The sequence below is a fragment of the Pagrus pagrus genome (assembly GCF_965226575.1).
Source record: "Pagrus pagrus genome assembly, chromosome: 3".
Taxonomy (NCBI): domain Eukaryota; kingdom Metazoa; phylum Chordata; class Actinopteri; order Spariformes; family Sparidae; genus Pagrus; species Pagrus pagrus.
Window position 1 is genome coordinate 16,501,873 of NC_140187.1, and position 18,319 is coordinate 16,520,191.

General features: G+C 37.5%; 1 protein-coding gene across 1 annotated transcript; it reads left to right on the forward strand.

Annotated features, from left to right (window-relative positions):
• The first annotated feature begins 2,193 nt into the window (after positions 1 to 2,193).
• On the forward strand, positions 2,194 to 17,414 carry LOC311255377 (sodium- and chloride-dependent GABA transporter 2-like). Its single transcript, XM_084349799.1, has 15 exons — positions 2,194 to 2,365; positions 7,711 to 7,901; positions 8,478 to 8,612; positions 10,468 to 10,608; positions 11,183 to 11,267; positions 11,352 to 11,484; positions 12,955 to 13,089; positions 13,267 to 13,370; positions 14,411 to 14,535; positions 14,811 to 14,923; positions 15,056 to 15,193; positions 15,302 to 15,404; positions 15,492 to 15,592; positions 15,700 to 15,870; positions 15,962 to 17,414. Exons 2-15 carry the CDS (start codon positions 7,715 to 7,717, stop codon positions 16,070 to 16,072), a joined length of 1,782 nt encoding a protein of 593 aa, XP_084205925.1. The 5' UTR covers positions 2,194 to 2,365; positions 7,711 to 7,714; the 3' UTR covers positions 16,073 to 17,414.
• Positions 17,415 to 18,319: the final 905 nt, after the last annotated feature.

An 18,319-nucleotide genomic window follows, 5' to 3' on the forward strand; every position in this document is an offset into this window, starting at 1 on the left:
TAAAAATCCCCAAAGAGTATGTTTGACCAAAACATAACCAGATGCAAACCAGATTTGTGTTTTATGAGGGGGAGTTACATGCTGGAACCAATTCTTGGTGGCTGACCAATTCTTGGTGGACGCAGTGTGTCCAAAAAAATCCCCCAAATGTGGTGATCTGTACTGTAGCCATAAATCCTCCACAGAAGTTATCTGCAGAACAGTATAAACTCTTGTTCATCAAGAAATATGTAGCTCCATCATCAAACGCCCCCTGAAATGCCAAATTGTCATTTTTATCTTTCAAGACAGCTCTGGTGATATGTTAACATTATGCATATATCAGAGTCGGCATCAGCATTTGCCAAAATGAGTTGGAGAATATCAGCATATCAGACACCTGCAAAAGTCCAATATCGTGCACCCCTTTAAAAAAATGAAACCCCCAAGACCTTAACTGCTCCTGTTTCAGTTGATTTAAAGTTAGCAAAAGAAAAATCTCATTAACTTTGCAAAGAACTGGACACATCTTCAAAGGTGCAATGTGTAAGAAGTTTAGTTGAACACATTCAAAAGTGAAAAATTCTCAACTGACTGTGAGGAAATAAAGTAGAAGTAATGATTGATGTCTATATCTACTGAAGTTAGCATGCTAGTTAGCTTCATTCTGTCTTGGTCCCAGGCTTCTGTGCTAGCAGTGTAAACACCAACACTGCCCTGGTGCCCTGTGCTCCCAGTCCAGATCGCTCGATGAATGGCTAACTGAGTTAACTAGATAACAGCAGCTGCAGTTAGCAGAAGTTAGCCTCCTCACTCTTTTGAATATTAATTCTACATGTGGCCAATTCTTACATATTGCACCTTTAAATTCATTATTGAGATATTGCACTAGAAAGAGGAGGCCAGAAAACAATGCTTTCATCCTCTGTAGATTATCAAACTTGTTCAGATATTTTTTTCCAAAGCTTTATTTATCATCCTTCAATTACAAGGTAACAAAACAAGAACAGGGTTTGAAGGGTTACTTTAAAAATGTATTCTGACACAGTTACTTATTACCTAGTTAGAAAATGTAGTCAGTCACGTAATCCAAGTATCACAATATCAAAGTCATGTAACTTGATTACTTACTGTTACATTTGGATTACCTTAATATCAAACATATGCAAATACATACCATAGAAACCAAATATCAATAAGATAACTTTTATTTACTCTTAATAACAAGTATTGTGCATTCAGTTTGACTCAAGACCAGAGTGATAATGTGTGAGACTCTTTCATGTTTACAGACTAGTTTATCATTCTTTATTTTAAAATTGTAATCGTTAGTAATCCCCCTTTTTTACTGAATGTATCTGTAATCTAAGTAGCCTACATGTTTTTTCTGTAACTTTACCGGAATACAGTTACCAGGCCTGTTTCTTGCTAAATGTGGCCCCTGAAGCCCCCAGAGGCCCCAACACAGTGTACTGTAGTGATGACCCAAATTATTTTATGTACTGTTTTCTTAGAGGGGAAAGATATATTTTGTATTTTAAGTCGCTATTTTTGCATTCTTTAACAAATGTTCTTCTGTAGGTTCTCAGGGATTTCTTGATGTAGGGAATTACCAACTTCTCCCATTTATTGTCATTTTCTGTCAGCTAGGTTTCATTTGCAGGGGTCAACCGGAAATGTCCGACTTAAATTTGAGATGAACAAAACAGATGTTAAAAGTACTATACTACTGTTATAAAACGTAGAGGCAGTGCACGGCATAAAACGTATAAGAAGCACGGCCTTGGAGGGTTTGGACTATAGTTTCACAAAATAGGGGCCCTCAAAAAACTTTTGGCACAGGGCCCCCAAAAAGCTAGAAACAGCCCTGACAGTTAACTTTTTAAGTATACTTATTACGTAATCAAGTTACATGTATTCCTTACTCCCTGTACAAAACAAAAGACATAGGTATCAACATAAATAACATAGCCTGCATTATCCTGTTCAGATACGTATGTGTGTAAGCCTTCATCACCACCCACAGAGCCGTACAGTACACTGCTGCTGTTACCGCTACTGTAAACTCCCCCCCTCTGTACTGAGCAGCCATGTGGTGCGTTCAACAGTCTCCGCCTTGAGTTGCTCATTCAGAAACACTCATCCCGGCCCGCCCCCCGGCTGCCTCTCACTCTCTCTCTCCCTCCTGCTCTTTCTCTCGCCCCCATTGTCACACATCGCTCTCTCAAGCCTCCCCTCATGGGCTCACTCATGGTCAGAGCCGATAAGAGCACTTGTCCAGGGGAAGACTAGACTTTAATTTGCCCCTTAAAGGCACCAGATGAATCCCGCCAACAAGCGATACATGGAAGCATAAGTCTACTGACGTGACGCGATCTTTTCTCAGGTACCAATCTCTTTACCTTCAGGTCACATGCCGGGTTTGTTTTCTGTTTTTATCTTTTGTCCTTTGTGCGAATTATTAGTTTACACTCTTGTGGTGTCATTTCACCAACAGGAAATAAAGGGTATCCTCGCAGTGCAGTGACAGCTGGGCTTTTGTGGTTGAACTTCTGCTTGGCGCTTGGAGCTCTAATATGTAGGCCAAAGGTTACCGGCTCTGCTGCAGAGAGAGCAGCTATTTCCCTTGTTTAGTGAACACCTCAGGCTGCTCTGTGATCATTACTGCTGCAAGCTCACACTGTTTCAAACAATACAGTTCTCCTGTGCAAATATTTGGACAGGCTGCATAATGGTAAAACCTCAGAAAACACTTGTTTGACAACGTTTGATTAATGTTAATAAATCAATTTCTTGCTGTGGTTGTGTTGAGAAAATACAAACTGCATGCATATATATATTTATATTTAAAAAAAGTTTGTCAGCATCTTAATCCTAAAAGCAAAGCAGCTGTTAATACACAGCAGAACAACAGAATTGAGTTCATGAATATTATGTAGGCCTATATATAGATTTAGGTTATATAGATACATACATTAAACTGTTAATCTCAGTGACAGCCAAAAAAAGAAACCGGAAACTTTGCCTAACACTGCCTGTTTCACAAGGTTTGGTCACATTGAGAGTTATTTTTGATTAACCACCATAAGTTCTTGACGCACTTTCCATCAGGCTCTTCAAGGTTTGTGATGAGTCAGATTTATTTATATCACACATCACAAATTCTCCTAAAGGAGCTTTAATGATCTGTTCAGATGGCACTTACCTGAGAGGTATAGTAAAGCACTTTTTTTCTTTGCACTGTGACTAATTTTACCATATCTGCTCCAAACAGAATACTGGGGTTGTCTGTCTGGTGCTCATCAATAGTACACTACTTGTCAGCCACTGTAGAGCGTAGGGATGGCAGCATCAGTCAGTCCAGCGCTGTGGTCCAGACAGAGTAGCATGAAAACTGTTGATTTGCTATGAAATGCTGTACAGAAATTTCCGTTTCCCAGCAGAAATCCTGCTGACTGTTGTCAAAATTTTTAATTATCATAACAATTTTAGTAATGACATTCCCATCAGCAAAGCCGGACCTTGTTACACATGTTAGAAATACTATGCTAACATGGTAAATCACGGTGGTGTACATGGTAAACATCATAATATCTGCTAAACATCAGCATGTTAGCATTGTCACTGTGAACCATGCTGATGTTAGTATTTAGCTCAAAACATAGCTGCCTCACAGAGCTGCAGACTCTTGGTGGACGTCCCAAACCCCTGGACAGACAGCCCCTGCATAAAACTGGTCCCTGTAGGGGTCGACCAATATGATTTTTTCAGGGCTGATATCGATTACTAGGGAGACTGAAAACTGATATTCATTTGTAGTAAAAATTAAACTCTTTGTGTCAAATTTCAAACAACCAGTGATGGAATGAACTTAAGTACAATTTACTCAAGAACATTACACGAGTACTTTGTTTTTCTGCTACTTTATACTTCCTCTCCACTACATTTATTTGATTTAGTTATTAGTGACTTTGCAGTTCTGATCAATCAGTGTTTATAGGCTATTACTTTTGATGTGTTACCAATCTGATAGTGTTGTGTGCAGGACATTGTGCAAGAGGATGTTGCATCGCAGCCAAAGTAGTACATTTTTAAATTAGTTTATTTTTTCGGCAATCTGACTATCAATCACTGATATCAATAATCAGAAAAATGCTTAATATCTGATCGACAATCGCCTAGGGCCGATAATTGCCATCGACTCCTAGTAGAAAGATGCAAATATTTTTGAAATTCGTGCTACATGACCAGAGAAAACAGGGAAAAAGGCCTGTGGTGTTCGCTTTTGATCAAAAGCTAGAAAATCTACAACAGCTAGAATGCACCGTGCCTTCTCAGACCAATGAAAACTTCCACTGATGAGTACCGAACTGCGACTGCGGTTCCAGCTCGGATACAGTTTTGAAACAGGAAACAGTAAAACAGCCAGTTAGTAACAAATAATATTGTTACAATAGTAACTAAAATATGTCTATGAAAGCGTTTTAGATGAGAAATAGAAAATTTAGAGGAACCTCGGTTTATATTTGATTGGCAGTTCCCAGTTTTACATATTGAGGTTTTTTTGGCATTTGTTTTCAAAACAGAGGAACAATATTGTGGCCGCTTCCGGTACTGCAGCCGAACAGTACACTAAAATGTTTTGAGAAGTAGGCAGAGTAGGAACAGAACCTCGGTTTCTACCAGCTCTGCCTAGTTTAGACTCACTCTCTCCATCCGACTATACTCTTTATGTACGGGGATGCAGGCGTACAAAAATGAAGAACAACGATCTGTAGTTGATACAACAGCCCTTAAGTCCTCCAGATGATACGTTTTGCATCATTTGATTAATGTCTGCAAAAGAGTGGCGGGGTGCTGGGTGCAGGCAAAATAGAGAGGTTTGTCACAGTTCATTTGTTTGAGCTACCAGCAGTGTAGCGATACAACACAGGTTGAAAATTTGCAAAGCTCCCGTTTAAGGAGCGGATATTAAGGCTCTATAATCATATTATGATAACCCAAAATAAAGTTTGTAAAGCTGGATTTATAAGTAGGGTAAAGTTTAGGTAAGTCAAATTTTTGCAGCACTTCAATTTAATCAGTTAATGCTGCTTAGATTTGTGCGTCCTTACAATTACTCCAGTAGACTGTTTGTGTAAACAGGAATGTGCTCTTTCACAACATGTCCGGTTTAACGAGGACTGAGGGTTTAGTTGTAATCATGTGTGAAAAAACAAATTAAATCTGGTGTAAAACAATTATTTATTGTTAATGTGGTCACCTGTTTATATTTTGTTATTTGTGGACAAAATAAAACATTTTCCACACAGATTAATGAATAAGACCCATTGTGAGTGAATGTGCTCTTCCTATGTTGAGCAGCTGTGTCCCCATGGAGTGTGGTGTCTACCAGGACAACAATGACACCATTTATAGGATATGAACTCAGGAGATGAAAAACAAGACAGTAAGGCCATGAGCTGTGGCTCAGTTGATTCCCTGGCTTGAACCTTACACCAAGGGGAGGAATTTCTCGAGTGAGCAGTAGGAGCGACACCACCCTTGATAGCAGTAGTCGAGGAAAATCCCACTGAAATGTCTTTGAGGACGACACTGAACCCCTTCAACTCTACGGGCACTGGTCCACCTCTCGCCTCACTATGACAGTGGACTATCAGAAAGACAGAGACGCAGAAACACTACACAGTTGATGTCGGGATATGATCAAAGCAAACTACAAAGTGTCTTCCAGCCGACATGTTTTCACAACGTTCAAACTGTAAAAAGTGGGGTGAAAAGCTTGCCATCATAGAGAGGAAAAGACGTGATTATCGTTCAAATATGGGGCACACTTTCAGACAATTGTTCTTTTTTTAATCTCCATAATCCCGTTGTGCTCCTTGTTCATACAAAAAGTGACAGCAAAGATTAGAGCTGCAATGATTAGTCGATTAATGAAGAGGTCAATCAAAAGAAAATAAGTTGCCACTTTTTGTTAAAAACTTTTCGTTTAAGTAATTTTTCAAGCAAATACATCAAACATTTGCTGGTTCCAGTTTCTTAAATGTTGGATTTGTTGCTTTTCTTTGTCATTTATGATATTAAACTATCAATGTCTTCAATATTTTATATTAATTTTATTTTAAAGGGGCACTGTGTAGTTTTGGAGAAGAAATTCTAATTCAGAAATTTATATTTACAATATTAATGAGGTAATAATACAAACTCAGAAATATTTATTGTTTTCATTACTGAATAAACAAGCTGTACTCAGAGGAAAATAAGGTCTCAGAACACTGTTTGAAGCTAGAAAGGTGGCAGGGTCGGCCAAATATAAACAAAGTAAAACAGTATGAAATTGTGTTGTCCTTCAAGGTCAGTTTGATTATTCAGTTTATTCAGTCATTCTCTTCTGATTCACAAAACTACACCTTTAATTGATTATTCAGGAAAATAACCAGCCGATTGCGCTATAATGACAACTAGAATGCCATTCGATAGAGTGCGTCCATTTATCTGGATCTGGAGTTTTTGTGTGATCCTGCTGACAAACCAACAAATGGACACGGGCGAAACATAATCTCCTTGGCAGTTGTAGAAATCATTAGTTGTAGCCCTCTAAGTAATTGTGTGAAAATGCTGGTTAACCATCTGACATGCACTTTGGAAGCAGCATACTGATGTCTTTAAATTCTCTGAAGAACATAAGTATATTGGAGCGCTCACCTCGTGTGCCCCGTCCACACCAAGCTTTTTGGGGTCACTAGGCAGACCTCGTTCCTGAAGATAATTTGTCTCTATGAAAGTCCCTGTGTACCAGGAAATACTCTGTGCCCACAGAGAATTTATAGGATAAGGCAAATAGGACTTCCATTTATGTGACTTGCTTAAGCAACTGCCAAAAAAAGTTAAAAACACTGAAGTAATGGCAGACTTCCAACATGTGACAGACCAGCTTTACCGCCAGTGGTAATATGCCCTTCAGTCTGTGCCTGAAACAGGTGTAAAGCATGAATGTTTGGGTTAGAAACACATTTTTGACCTCTTGTGAAGTTTTTCCATTTGACGCAGCCTTTTCGTGTCCTGTAAACTTTGTATATGGACTCCCTCTACACTTACTGTCTGCTGCATGTCACCTTTATTATAAGCTTTGAGCACAGTGTACTTTTTCCCTTCATGTTATTTTTGTTCTCATACTTGTGCTTCTTAAATACCACACGTATTTAACACATAATTGCAGGCCTCTGCTTTGTCCTCTCAGTGTATCTACCAAAAGATCACTAAAGCACTTTAGGAAAGTTGTTTTGAGCATCTCAGGACGTATATTTAACAACAAATTTTCCAGTCTATTTGCTTCACTCCCACATCTCATTCAAGGCAGCAGCACAAAAGCAACATTGATGGGGGAATTATCCTCATGCCAAGCAGCACTGACCCTCTGTTGACCTAATACAGCAAGACTGCTGGCATTGTGCAGGTTTTGAACATTAATATACAGATTAAATCATGTAAATATTCCTGCTGTGGTGAGTGATTATGTTGTTAAACTGTTTACTTGTTACTGAAGAGGGAAATATTGTGTTATTGAGCCACTATTTGCTACTGAAAAATAAAATCCACAAACAACATCAATAATTATAATTAATACCCAATCAAAAACATGTTTTTTGGAAACACAGGACTGCAGTATTCACCTCTGAATGAATCTACACTGATCAGAAATCCTACCCTACCCTTTTCTTGTTACAGTGCGATGGACAAGCCTTTCGGACCAGATGTCAAGTTCACGTTGAATGATGCCACGACTCATCCTGCACCCAGTACCAAGGCCAGAGGACAGTGGTCGAGCAAAATGGAGTTCCTCTTGGCTGTCGCAGGACAAATCATAGGCCTGGGAAATGTGTGGAGGTTCCCTTACCTGTGCTACAAAAATGGAGGAGGTGAGTTTCATTCAATGAAAGTGATAAGTAGCCTCTGTCTTCATGAGTAAACATGCAGAATGTTTGAAAAACCTCAAACTTGATGGCAATGAGAATAGATTGAGAGCTGCAACAGCAAGAATTTCTATCATAACAATGTTTGTCTATGTGTTATCAGCAAAAATCTCAATTCAGAACTACTATGTAAATATTACCTTCATTTGAGGTACCCAACATCTGCCACACCCAGCTGTGTGCAACATAAGAAACCACGAGCAAACAGACAAAACACGAGCAACGAAGAAAACATTTCTACAGCTGTGATAGCACATACGCTGCATTTGGAAACAAACACTGCGAGTAGCTAAATACAAACTGAGAAACCAATTTCATAGGTGTCGTAAAGAAACACTTCAAATGCAGAAACACAAGCATATCCAGACACAACACAACAACACAAGTGTCAAATGAAACACACCCAGACTACTAAACTGATGGTTGAAAAATGATCTAACTATATATATCTAGTATAATTTGAGATTGGACGTTGGATAGCATTTGACAACTCATCTGGTGTTTTTTTTCTGTTTTCCCAAGGTGTGTTTTTCATCCCATACGTGCTCTTCCTCTTTACCTGCGGCATCCCCGTGTTTCTCATGGAGACATCCCTCGGCCAGTACACCAAACAGGGGAGTATAACCTGCTGGAAAAAAGTTTGTCCCCTTTTTGAAGGTAAGGATCTGAAATAACTGTCCATGTGAAATCAAATAAATCTGTGTAATTAAACATTAAGAATGTCGTGGTTAAGACGTGTGACATTAAATTATTACAAAATTGTGATCCAATAATTTACAAAATGGTATTATGTCACTAAAGTCCTAGTAATCTTATATTGATTCAATGGAGCTTCATTATTTTATTTGAGTTTTCTGATGTTATGAAGGTTTTGTTCAGTAATGTTTGCAGACAGAAATAAAACATGTTGTCTGTTGAGAAAACGCAGATAAATTAAATCTCAAAGACACACAACATGTGAGTATCGGTATATGTCCGACATGGTCAAAAAATCAGGGCTTATTGGAAAACTGTAAAAATGAGTCCTAAACTTGGTAAAAACATTTTTTTCAATTACAACCTCAAATCCTTCACATCACATGTTTCTACAGTTGCTGGGGTGAATGTAGGACAAAACAGCAGACACACACATCAAGACCTGTGACAACATTTGTATGTACACAAATCTGTATATGAATTATGTAATGAGAGCATTGATACTGTAATATATTGTCACAAAAATAGAAGTTTTTCTAAATAAGGATGTCTTTCTGAGTTTGTGTGCTCATTTAAAAACAGATATTCTGTCTTTTGACATTTAGGCAGATGGATTTGCGAGATCACGCGAACACGCAAATTCATCTTGCCAGGCTTCAAGCGGTGCGATGATGTGATTGGTTAAAAGTAGCCCATGATCAACAGATGGTGTGTCCAATCACCTGCCAAGTACTTTTTAAAATTGCCGTCCACTTTGCCAGTTTTCAGTGGCGCCTTTCCAGATGGTTTTGGTAACATACCATCTAGTACATAGGGTACCTTGATTTCCTCAGGCTGACATGACGCACAGTGGTTAAATGTTACCTCCAGTGAGCAATCACATGTGACCGGATGATTTACTGTAGTGTCCTTCTCATGTTCACGTGGCTTCAAGCACACATTTCTATTGTAAATTAACAACAGTAGAAACAGTTTTCTTCACCTAGCTGCCTGTATAATATATGTCTATATACTGAAAAAGTATATAGAAATATATTATTTAATAACAGTATATGTCCTTTTTCATAAAGATTTTCAAATTATTGTAGTATTTTGTTATAATATATTGTTATTGTTTGATTCGTTTTATTTCTACCACTTTATTTGTTCATATAGTATCTTAATGTGAGGTAATGTAGCCACTTTAAAGATTGTTTGTTCTTGTATATTTTATCACTGTATTTACTGCAATAATTTACTTTTTCATTATTATTTTTTTAATCTGCTCCACATGTTTTCTATATATGTATAATTAAAGGAGCTATATGTAAGCATTTCAGTTAAAAATGTACTAAAATTATCAACAGTTAGAAGATATACAGTTTTGACCTCATGTCAAGTATGTCAGTCTTGTGTTACAGAGATGTGTGCTGAAGATAGCGCGCTAACCAGCTAGCCACTGCCTGTTGTGTCTCGTAATACCACTTTGCACCTCAAGAGGTGATGATGAGTTGCTGTACTGTCTAGTCTGCCATCAGTACAACGTGAGTGGATGAAGAAGTAGCACCCCCCCCCCCTCTGGGGGAATAAACCAACTTTTAGCAACAAAGGACAGTAGTAGAGGCAAAACAATAGTTAGCCACCGTTAGCTGTTTTTACTGCTTGGCGAGTAAAGTTGCATATAGCACCTTTAATTAAACTAGTGTTTGGCTCAAAGTAACACAAGTTAATCACAAGCTGAACACAGATTCTGACAAGAATTTAATCCAGAAGTATTTGTTGCTTATTTCAATGTATTCAGCTTGTGATTTAAAGACTTTTTGTTTGTTTATTTCAGGGATGGGGTACGGCAGTCAGGTGGTCGTTTTATACTCCAGCATCTATTACATCATCATATTGGCCTGGGCTTTCATGTATCTGTTCTTCTCTTTCCGAACTGAACTTCCCTGGGCGAGTTGCAGAAACAGCTGGAACACGGGTAGGTTCCAGTATGTGATCTGTCTGAGTAAACACATGTGGAAACAAGTTTTTTGGCTCATTTTCAAGTCTGGTTTTGGATCTGGAATGCAAAGTCCAGCTGCTGGAAACATTTAAGTCTTGAGGTGATAGGTTTGCTCTGCCTGGCTTGTTATGTAACATACTTAAAAAATCTTTCCAGACACATCTTGTGACATACAGAATATGAATAGACACTTTTTTTCCCCAAAAAAGATCAATAACATATTTGACGTCTTCTACTGAGACTTAAGGTCACAGAGAAACTGTCCTCCATCATATGCCACAAGCTAGTGTAATTACATTAATAGACATATTCATAGATATAAGAAAATGTCAAAAATGAATACATTAAATTAAATACTAGCACATTTTATAGATAGATAGATAGATAGATAGATAGATAGATAGATAGATAGATAGATAGATAGATAGACAGATAACTTTATTAATCCCCAAGGGGAAATAAGGTAAGGATAATTTTACAGGCAAGAATAAAAAAGGAGGAATTTGATAATGTGTGTATGCACCCTTAATGCCTGTGACCTTTGCAACAGAGACCTGTGTGGAGTTTGATCGAAGAGGTGATTCGAACTGGACTGTACCTGCAAACGCAACATCACCTGTGAGAGAGTTTTGGGAGTAAGTATGAGTAAAAAAAATCAAATACGACAGTAAGCTCTGAGAGTGCCATTTGTGAATTATACCTGAGAATGTTCTTTGCAGGATACGAGTTTTAAATATCACAGGAAGTATCCACGAGATGGGCAGCGTGCGATGGGAGTTGGCTCTGTGTCTTCTGTTGTCCTGGATCATCTGTTACTTCTGTGTCTGGAAAGGAGTAAAGTCTACCGGAAAGGTAGGATCATGTTTTATGTTGTGTGTAAAGTATCAAACAACTCCTAAACTGTTAAAGGTTAACACATTGGCGGACAACATTCTCCTCATTGCCTCTATCACAACAACTTACGTAACATCTTGTTCGACAGGTATACAACAAGATGTCTTTGCACAAAGTTCAAGGTTCAAGAGGAAATGAATAATCACTGGAAGTTAATGTTAAAGTGAGGCCACGGCACGAGAGCTCATTTTTACAATTGCACAAACATAATGCATGGCTCCAGGAACGGCATTATCAGTCTGATCTGCAGATAATTGGTGGAAGCCAGAGGATAAATCCTAATAACTTTGGTGATCACATTTGTGGTTTCAGTTAAACATCTCAGCAACTCTTGGCTGTATTTCTGTAGAAACTGGTGCACACTGAAGAGAAAGTGGGATCACTTGTTGATCCTTTAAATTGTTGCCTTGCCAAATTTTAATTGTGTCCAATTCTTTGGTTGATGACCAAATAAATGCAATGCTACCTACATTCCCATCTACCTTAGCTAGACAAGACAAGACTATTGATCCCTCACAGGGGGAATTAGAAGTGTCTCAGTCATAGATAAAATGTAACAAGACAAAAATAGAGTAATAGAACTAGAGTGGCACTCAGTAGAGCGCATACCTCTGCCACGGCCCAACAGTCCCCTTTTAATTTACTCAAGCCCAAACCAGCATCATCCTCTATGGCCCTGTATCACTCTAGATTTTAAACCACCCATAACAGTTTAACCATATATATATATTTTTTTTGTGTGTGTGTGTGTAATCCTGCTGACAAATCAACCAACAAACAAACGAACAAGGGTCAAGACATAACCTCCATGGCTGAGGCAAAAATAAAATTCTAAAAAATCCACTCTATTCACCTTTCACATATACAGATATGACCAAGATGAATCATTTCAGCAGATAATACACACATGGTATCTAGTAGTATGCTAAAAACAAATATATACACATACACATAAAATATGTATATATAATTGTGCTAATTAGCAAATATTACCATGCTAACATGCTAAACTAAGAATGTGAAGATGCCAAAGTTAAACGTGCAATACATAAGAGTTGGCCGAAGTCAAATTTTGCTACTAACTGCTGCTAAATGTAGCTGCTGTTAGCTTGTTAGCTTGGTTGGCTGTGAAGTCCACCTCTGAGGCCTCAGCTATACTATCAAATTATCCCCTTTTGAGGTAGAAAGTGGTATTATGAGCTGGTTAACATAAAAAACTGTTATTTCTTCACATTCTTTTGATAATTTAATTTAATATTTGAATTTTTCAGACTAAAATTCTTACAAATTGCAACTTTAAAAAAAGCTGTTTCAAACATCAGTTGTGCAGCTTTGTAGGACTGTGATCACACAACATCCATTCTTGTAACACAGCTATCAATGTCCACAATTTTTCCACAAATCAACCCCACCATGGCTCTTCCACAGGTTGTTTACTTTACTGCCACATTTCCATATGTGATGCTGGTGGTGCTGCTTGTTCGTGGACTCACGTTACCTGGGGCCATAGATGGGATCAAGTTTTACCTCTACCCAGATCCATCCCGCCTCACTGACCCACAGGTATGAGCAGATTTCTCTGCTTACAGATGGTTTTAAATGATGTCCCTGAAGTCAATAGCTATGTAAAACATCAGCAAATATCCATGAGGTGGTTCTGTAGCGATGCCCGACAGAGTTTCAACACAAGGTAAAGGACTTCCATATGCAAGTGATCACATGTCTTTATTTGTCTTGCAGGTGTGGATGGACGCTGGCACACAAATCTTTTATTCCTATGCTATTTGCATTGGGTGTCTAATTGCACTTGGCAGTTATAATAAATACAACAATGACTGTTATAAGTAAGTCTGATATAATATCTATTATGTTTGCTTTTTTAAAAGTTTGGATACTGTTGATAGGATACACACAAAACACACATAAAGAACGAACACTTTCCCTACAATGTTAGCAGCTTCAGTCTGCCAGTGAAAACACAAGAATTATACAAAAAGATGAATAATATTTTCATTACATATGATACATAATGAAGTTACAATACATCTGAGAGCCTCATATTAGAATGTAGCTGCTCGACTGCCAGGATAATGTTATGCTGCTATGTTCCAGGTTGCACTTCATATAAATGTAATGAGTCTGACAAATAGTTATCATTTCACCGCTTTCTGGCTTGATCAGCAACTAAAAAGATGATGGATAGCGAAAATCTGGACAGACACTGGGTCATATTTCAAAGTAAAACAACATATTTAATAACTCGTTAGCTAACGTTTGCGTTTAACCACTTCCAAGCTAACATTGTAGTTTAATTACATCCAGGGCATTTCACGTCCAGGCTTAAAATGTGTCTAAGATGTGCATTGGTGTTATCAAATTCATTTACACCTTTCCAATCCTTCTGTCCGACACTATCAAACAGCGATGTTCGCTTGGAAGTGGTTGAATGCTAACGTTTGCTGTTGTTTTACCTTAAAATATGGCCTAAAGTCCCTCCAGATTTCCTTTTTTAGTTGCTGATCAATCAGGACGCAGTGAAAAAAATGATTTGTCAGATTCCCTACATTTATTGGACTTGCAATCTGGCACACAGCAGTACAATATTTGAGCTTTCCACCTTGAGCATGATGTCAGGGGATAATGACTGCCCTGCTAATATGGTCTATACCCATATTGGGCAAGATATTTCAGAGTAGTTTATACAAAGGGATAACATCAGGTATTTGTTTCCTCCAAAGATATAGTGATTCAGGCATCAGGCCAAAAAGACTCTTGTCAGGCAAGTTTATGAGTCACATCTACTAAAAGAAAAATGTGAACATTTTATGATTTGAATACAAACTAACTAACTAATTAAATGTATTTTTGTCTTTTTTGTTTGTAGGGACTGTGTGTACTTGTGCCTACTGAACAGTGGGACCAGTTTTGTAGCTGGCTTTGCAATCTTCTCTGCACTTGGATTCATGGCACATGAGCAGAACATGCACATATCAAAAGTGGCAGAGTCAGGTGAGACTAAAGCAAATGATATCAATCAAAGAATAAATCCAAAAAATAATGAACAATTATTACTCTATGTAGTTTCAGTGAAATAGTGTATATATATATATATATATATATATATATATATATATATATATATATACATATATATAATATTTCACTGAAACTACATAGAGTAATAATTGTATATATATATATATATATATATATATATATATATATATTGTAGTAAAACACCCAGGGGTCCATCTTTTCTTTTGACCATCTCGTTCTCACCGCAGGTCCTGGCTTGGCGTTCATTGCTTACCCTCGAGCAGTCGCAATGATGCCTTTTCCTCAGATCTGGGCGGTATTCTTTTTCATTATGATCATCCTACTGGGACTGGACAGTCAGGTTAGCTGGCTCTTCTTTAGAGCTCAGTGAATTAACATTAAATAAAATAATAAAATGCTGATCTATAAAAGTCTGAATGTATGTATGCAGCATGTGTGGAGTTACTGTGTAACTTGGAGGTTTGTGTTTCAGTTTGTAGGACTGGAGGCTATCGCAACATCCATTTGTGACATGAATCCTTCCTTCTTCCACGTCGGCCATCGACGTAAATTTCTCCTGCTTGGCATCAGCATTATTTGTTTCCTCATTGGCCTTTCGATGGTTACAGAAGTACGTTCAGATTTTAATGTCATGTCACTTATTTCACAACAAACGTTTTTTTCCTCTTGTGGTAAAAGATAATGACAACAGCTGACTGAGGTCCCGTTTCACACACAGGGTGGACTGTACATTTTCCAGTTGTTTGACTACTACGCCTGCAGTGGGATGACTCTACTTCTCTTTGCCCTTCTGCAGTCTGTGTGTATTGGATGGATTTACGGTGAGTTAATAAATAAGAGGGATGTCCATGTTTTCTTTTTACTGTGATGGTAAATTCCCTCATCACAGCTTTTCCATCTACTCACAGGTGCAGACCGGTTTTATGCAAACATAGAGGACATGATTGGATACAAGCCTTTACCTCTGATTAAGCTTTGTTTGAAGTACGTCACTCCAGTCGTATGCATGGTGAGTTTATGATAACATCATTGTAAACTGCTTGATTGATTTTGGGTCATTTAGGACATCAGTTTACTTCTAAAGATTTGAACAGCTTCCTCTGTGACTTTTTTCAGGGAACGTTTGTTTTCTCCTTGGTCAAATACACTCCTCTGAAGTTCAACAACACAATTGAGTATCCATGGTGGGGTTATGTTCTCGGGTGGTGGTTCACTCTCTCCTCTACACTCCTTGTTCCTCTCTTTTTGCTATACAATGTAAGCGTCACCCCCGGTACACTACGACAGGTGAGCTCTTTGTATGTATAGGTCAACATGTCTAAAAAAAGCTATGTTTTGTTGTTGTTTTTTTATTAAAACCTATATTCTTCTTTGTCAGAGGATCGCCATCTTGTGTACTCCAGCTAACGACATTACTTTGAACAAATCAGAGAAGAAAACTCTTGAAGTATACGACCTGACCTCGTCTCCTGACAGCATGGTGTCCTAGTTACTAAACAGCGTGAGGCATCAGGAAAAGCTTTCCCTCAATCCAGCGGTCTTACTCTCAACTTCCCTTTAAAGCAGTGCTTCCCAAACGCTTCTGACACCTTGTGGCAGTCCCAATGTCCATAAGGAATGCCTTAAAATGTATCATGATTGTAGTTCCTTCAGCACTACAAAGTTTGGTCGCTGACTCAACAGAAATATCATCAAATATGAAGAGCTAATGAAAATCTAAACTCAGAGATCCACTAACTGTACAGTAAACATTTGTTTTTCCTTGGTTTCACGGTTATCATGTGCCATCATGTCCTTAATTCATCAACTGATCTATTGATTTTCTTTCTGATGAACTGTATTTCTTTAAATTTCAGAAAATAGTGGTACTTAAAGTTTCCCAGAGCCAGAGGTGACATCCTTTAGATGCTCAAACCATCTCATTGTTCTCAAACCACCTTATCCTCCACCCCCTGCTGCAACAGCCAACATACAGTAATATCCTGGTGACTGGGCTGTCTTTGTCAAAGCTCATTAATGAACATCCAGGACCAAATTCAAACTCATATCTGATATTTTATATTGTAATTCATCTAAGGAAAAAGTGTTATTAGAATATAAGTGTTTTTTGTTTGTTTGTTTGTTCTGCTTTTTAGTTGTAACCAGGTTGTTAACTATTTGTAGTTAAGTAACACTGATAAACTATTGCCAAATAAGCCATACAGATTGAACACTCGAGTCACTTTTAGATCACTGTGAAATAAAATAGCTTAAAAATTCAAATTGTCAATGTTGAGATGAAGAATCCAGCAGTATGCGGTCCTGTGCACTGTAGTTGTCCCTACACTTCTGACCTACGCTGAGCTCAGCTACTGTAAATATGTGCATGTTCTGCCGACACAGGGAGGGAATAATTCAGCACTGACAAGATTGTGTTTGGTGTTAAAGGTTAATGTCATTTTAAGTTGTATTGTGATGAAGTAAGCACCAACTGTACAATGAAAAGAGAAACACATGCAGACCTATTGGCTGTTATAGTCAGAATCAGATAATGCTATTTTTCTAACAGTATTTTTTTACTGTAGTCTCAATATTAAGCTTGTTTAATTATAGTTTTTGTAGACATTTCTCAACTTTGCCAGTTAATGTTTATATGCTTTTGTATCCTTTTTTACATCATATATCATTGGGATCTGTGTAAATGCTGGAAGGATCATTCAAAATTTATATTTTCTTAAATGTCTGTTTTCAAAAGACATCTGTGGCAGAAGTTGTGTAAATTCATGTTTAAATGGACAATGTCACATTTTATATTACCTTTTTGTCAACAGTAAATAAATCCTGAACAACCAGTTAGTTCATGTTTTATAAATCAAAATGTTTGTGTGATTGATTGAATGAATCACAGGACTGGTTCATAATAAGTCAATTTCATCATATAAATTCTGTTCAACACTGTGATACCTTGATTGTTATCTTCATGAATGACACAATTTAGGTATTAATGTGATTATTATTATTACTTAACTTGAATGATGAGAAAGAATCAGCACTGTAAACTATTGATCATTTGAAAACTTTCAGTAATGATCAGTTACTAGTTTGTTGTTGTTCATGATAATTTGTATTTTTAAAGACCATGAAAACCATGAAAGTCAACGATTTCAAAAAAATAAAATTGTTTATCAAATGCTAATAGTAGTTTGTAAATAATTGAAATATTATTTGTTTTCTGAACACTTGAACGCTACAGCCCATTAAAGGAGTCATGAAGCATAAATTGTTGTGTCCTTGAATGCACCAACACAAGAATGTTTGGAGTGACAAAGCTGCAATACCACACGTCAGTAACTTAGTTCAGAAAACAAAATGCATTTAGTAATTCAGGCGCTTTTGATTCAAATTTTCCTCAGTAGATGGACTTTGTGTGGTTGCCATAGAAATATACCTTGAAAAGGACCATCTTCAAAGCTCTGGTTCAAATTCAATTCCTGATCTTGGGCACAGCAGTTGAGAAAATTTAGCAGCTGTTCAGAGCTCAGTCACATCACTTGATCTCCTTTCTTAGATTTTAAGATAATCTTGACAAAAAATGTTCTGGAAAAAAAAATATCTACAATTCTGTGACAATTAAGCAAACTGCCATTGAAAATAATAGCAAGAATAGCTACCATATTTTGTGAGATTGTTTTCTTCACTGGTGTTTCCAAGATCAGGACTTAACTTTGAATCTTAGCTGGATAGGGTATAAATATTA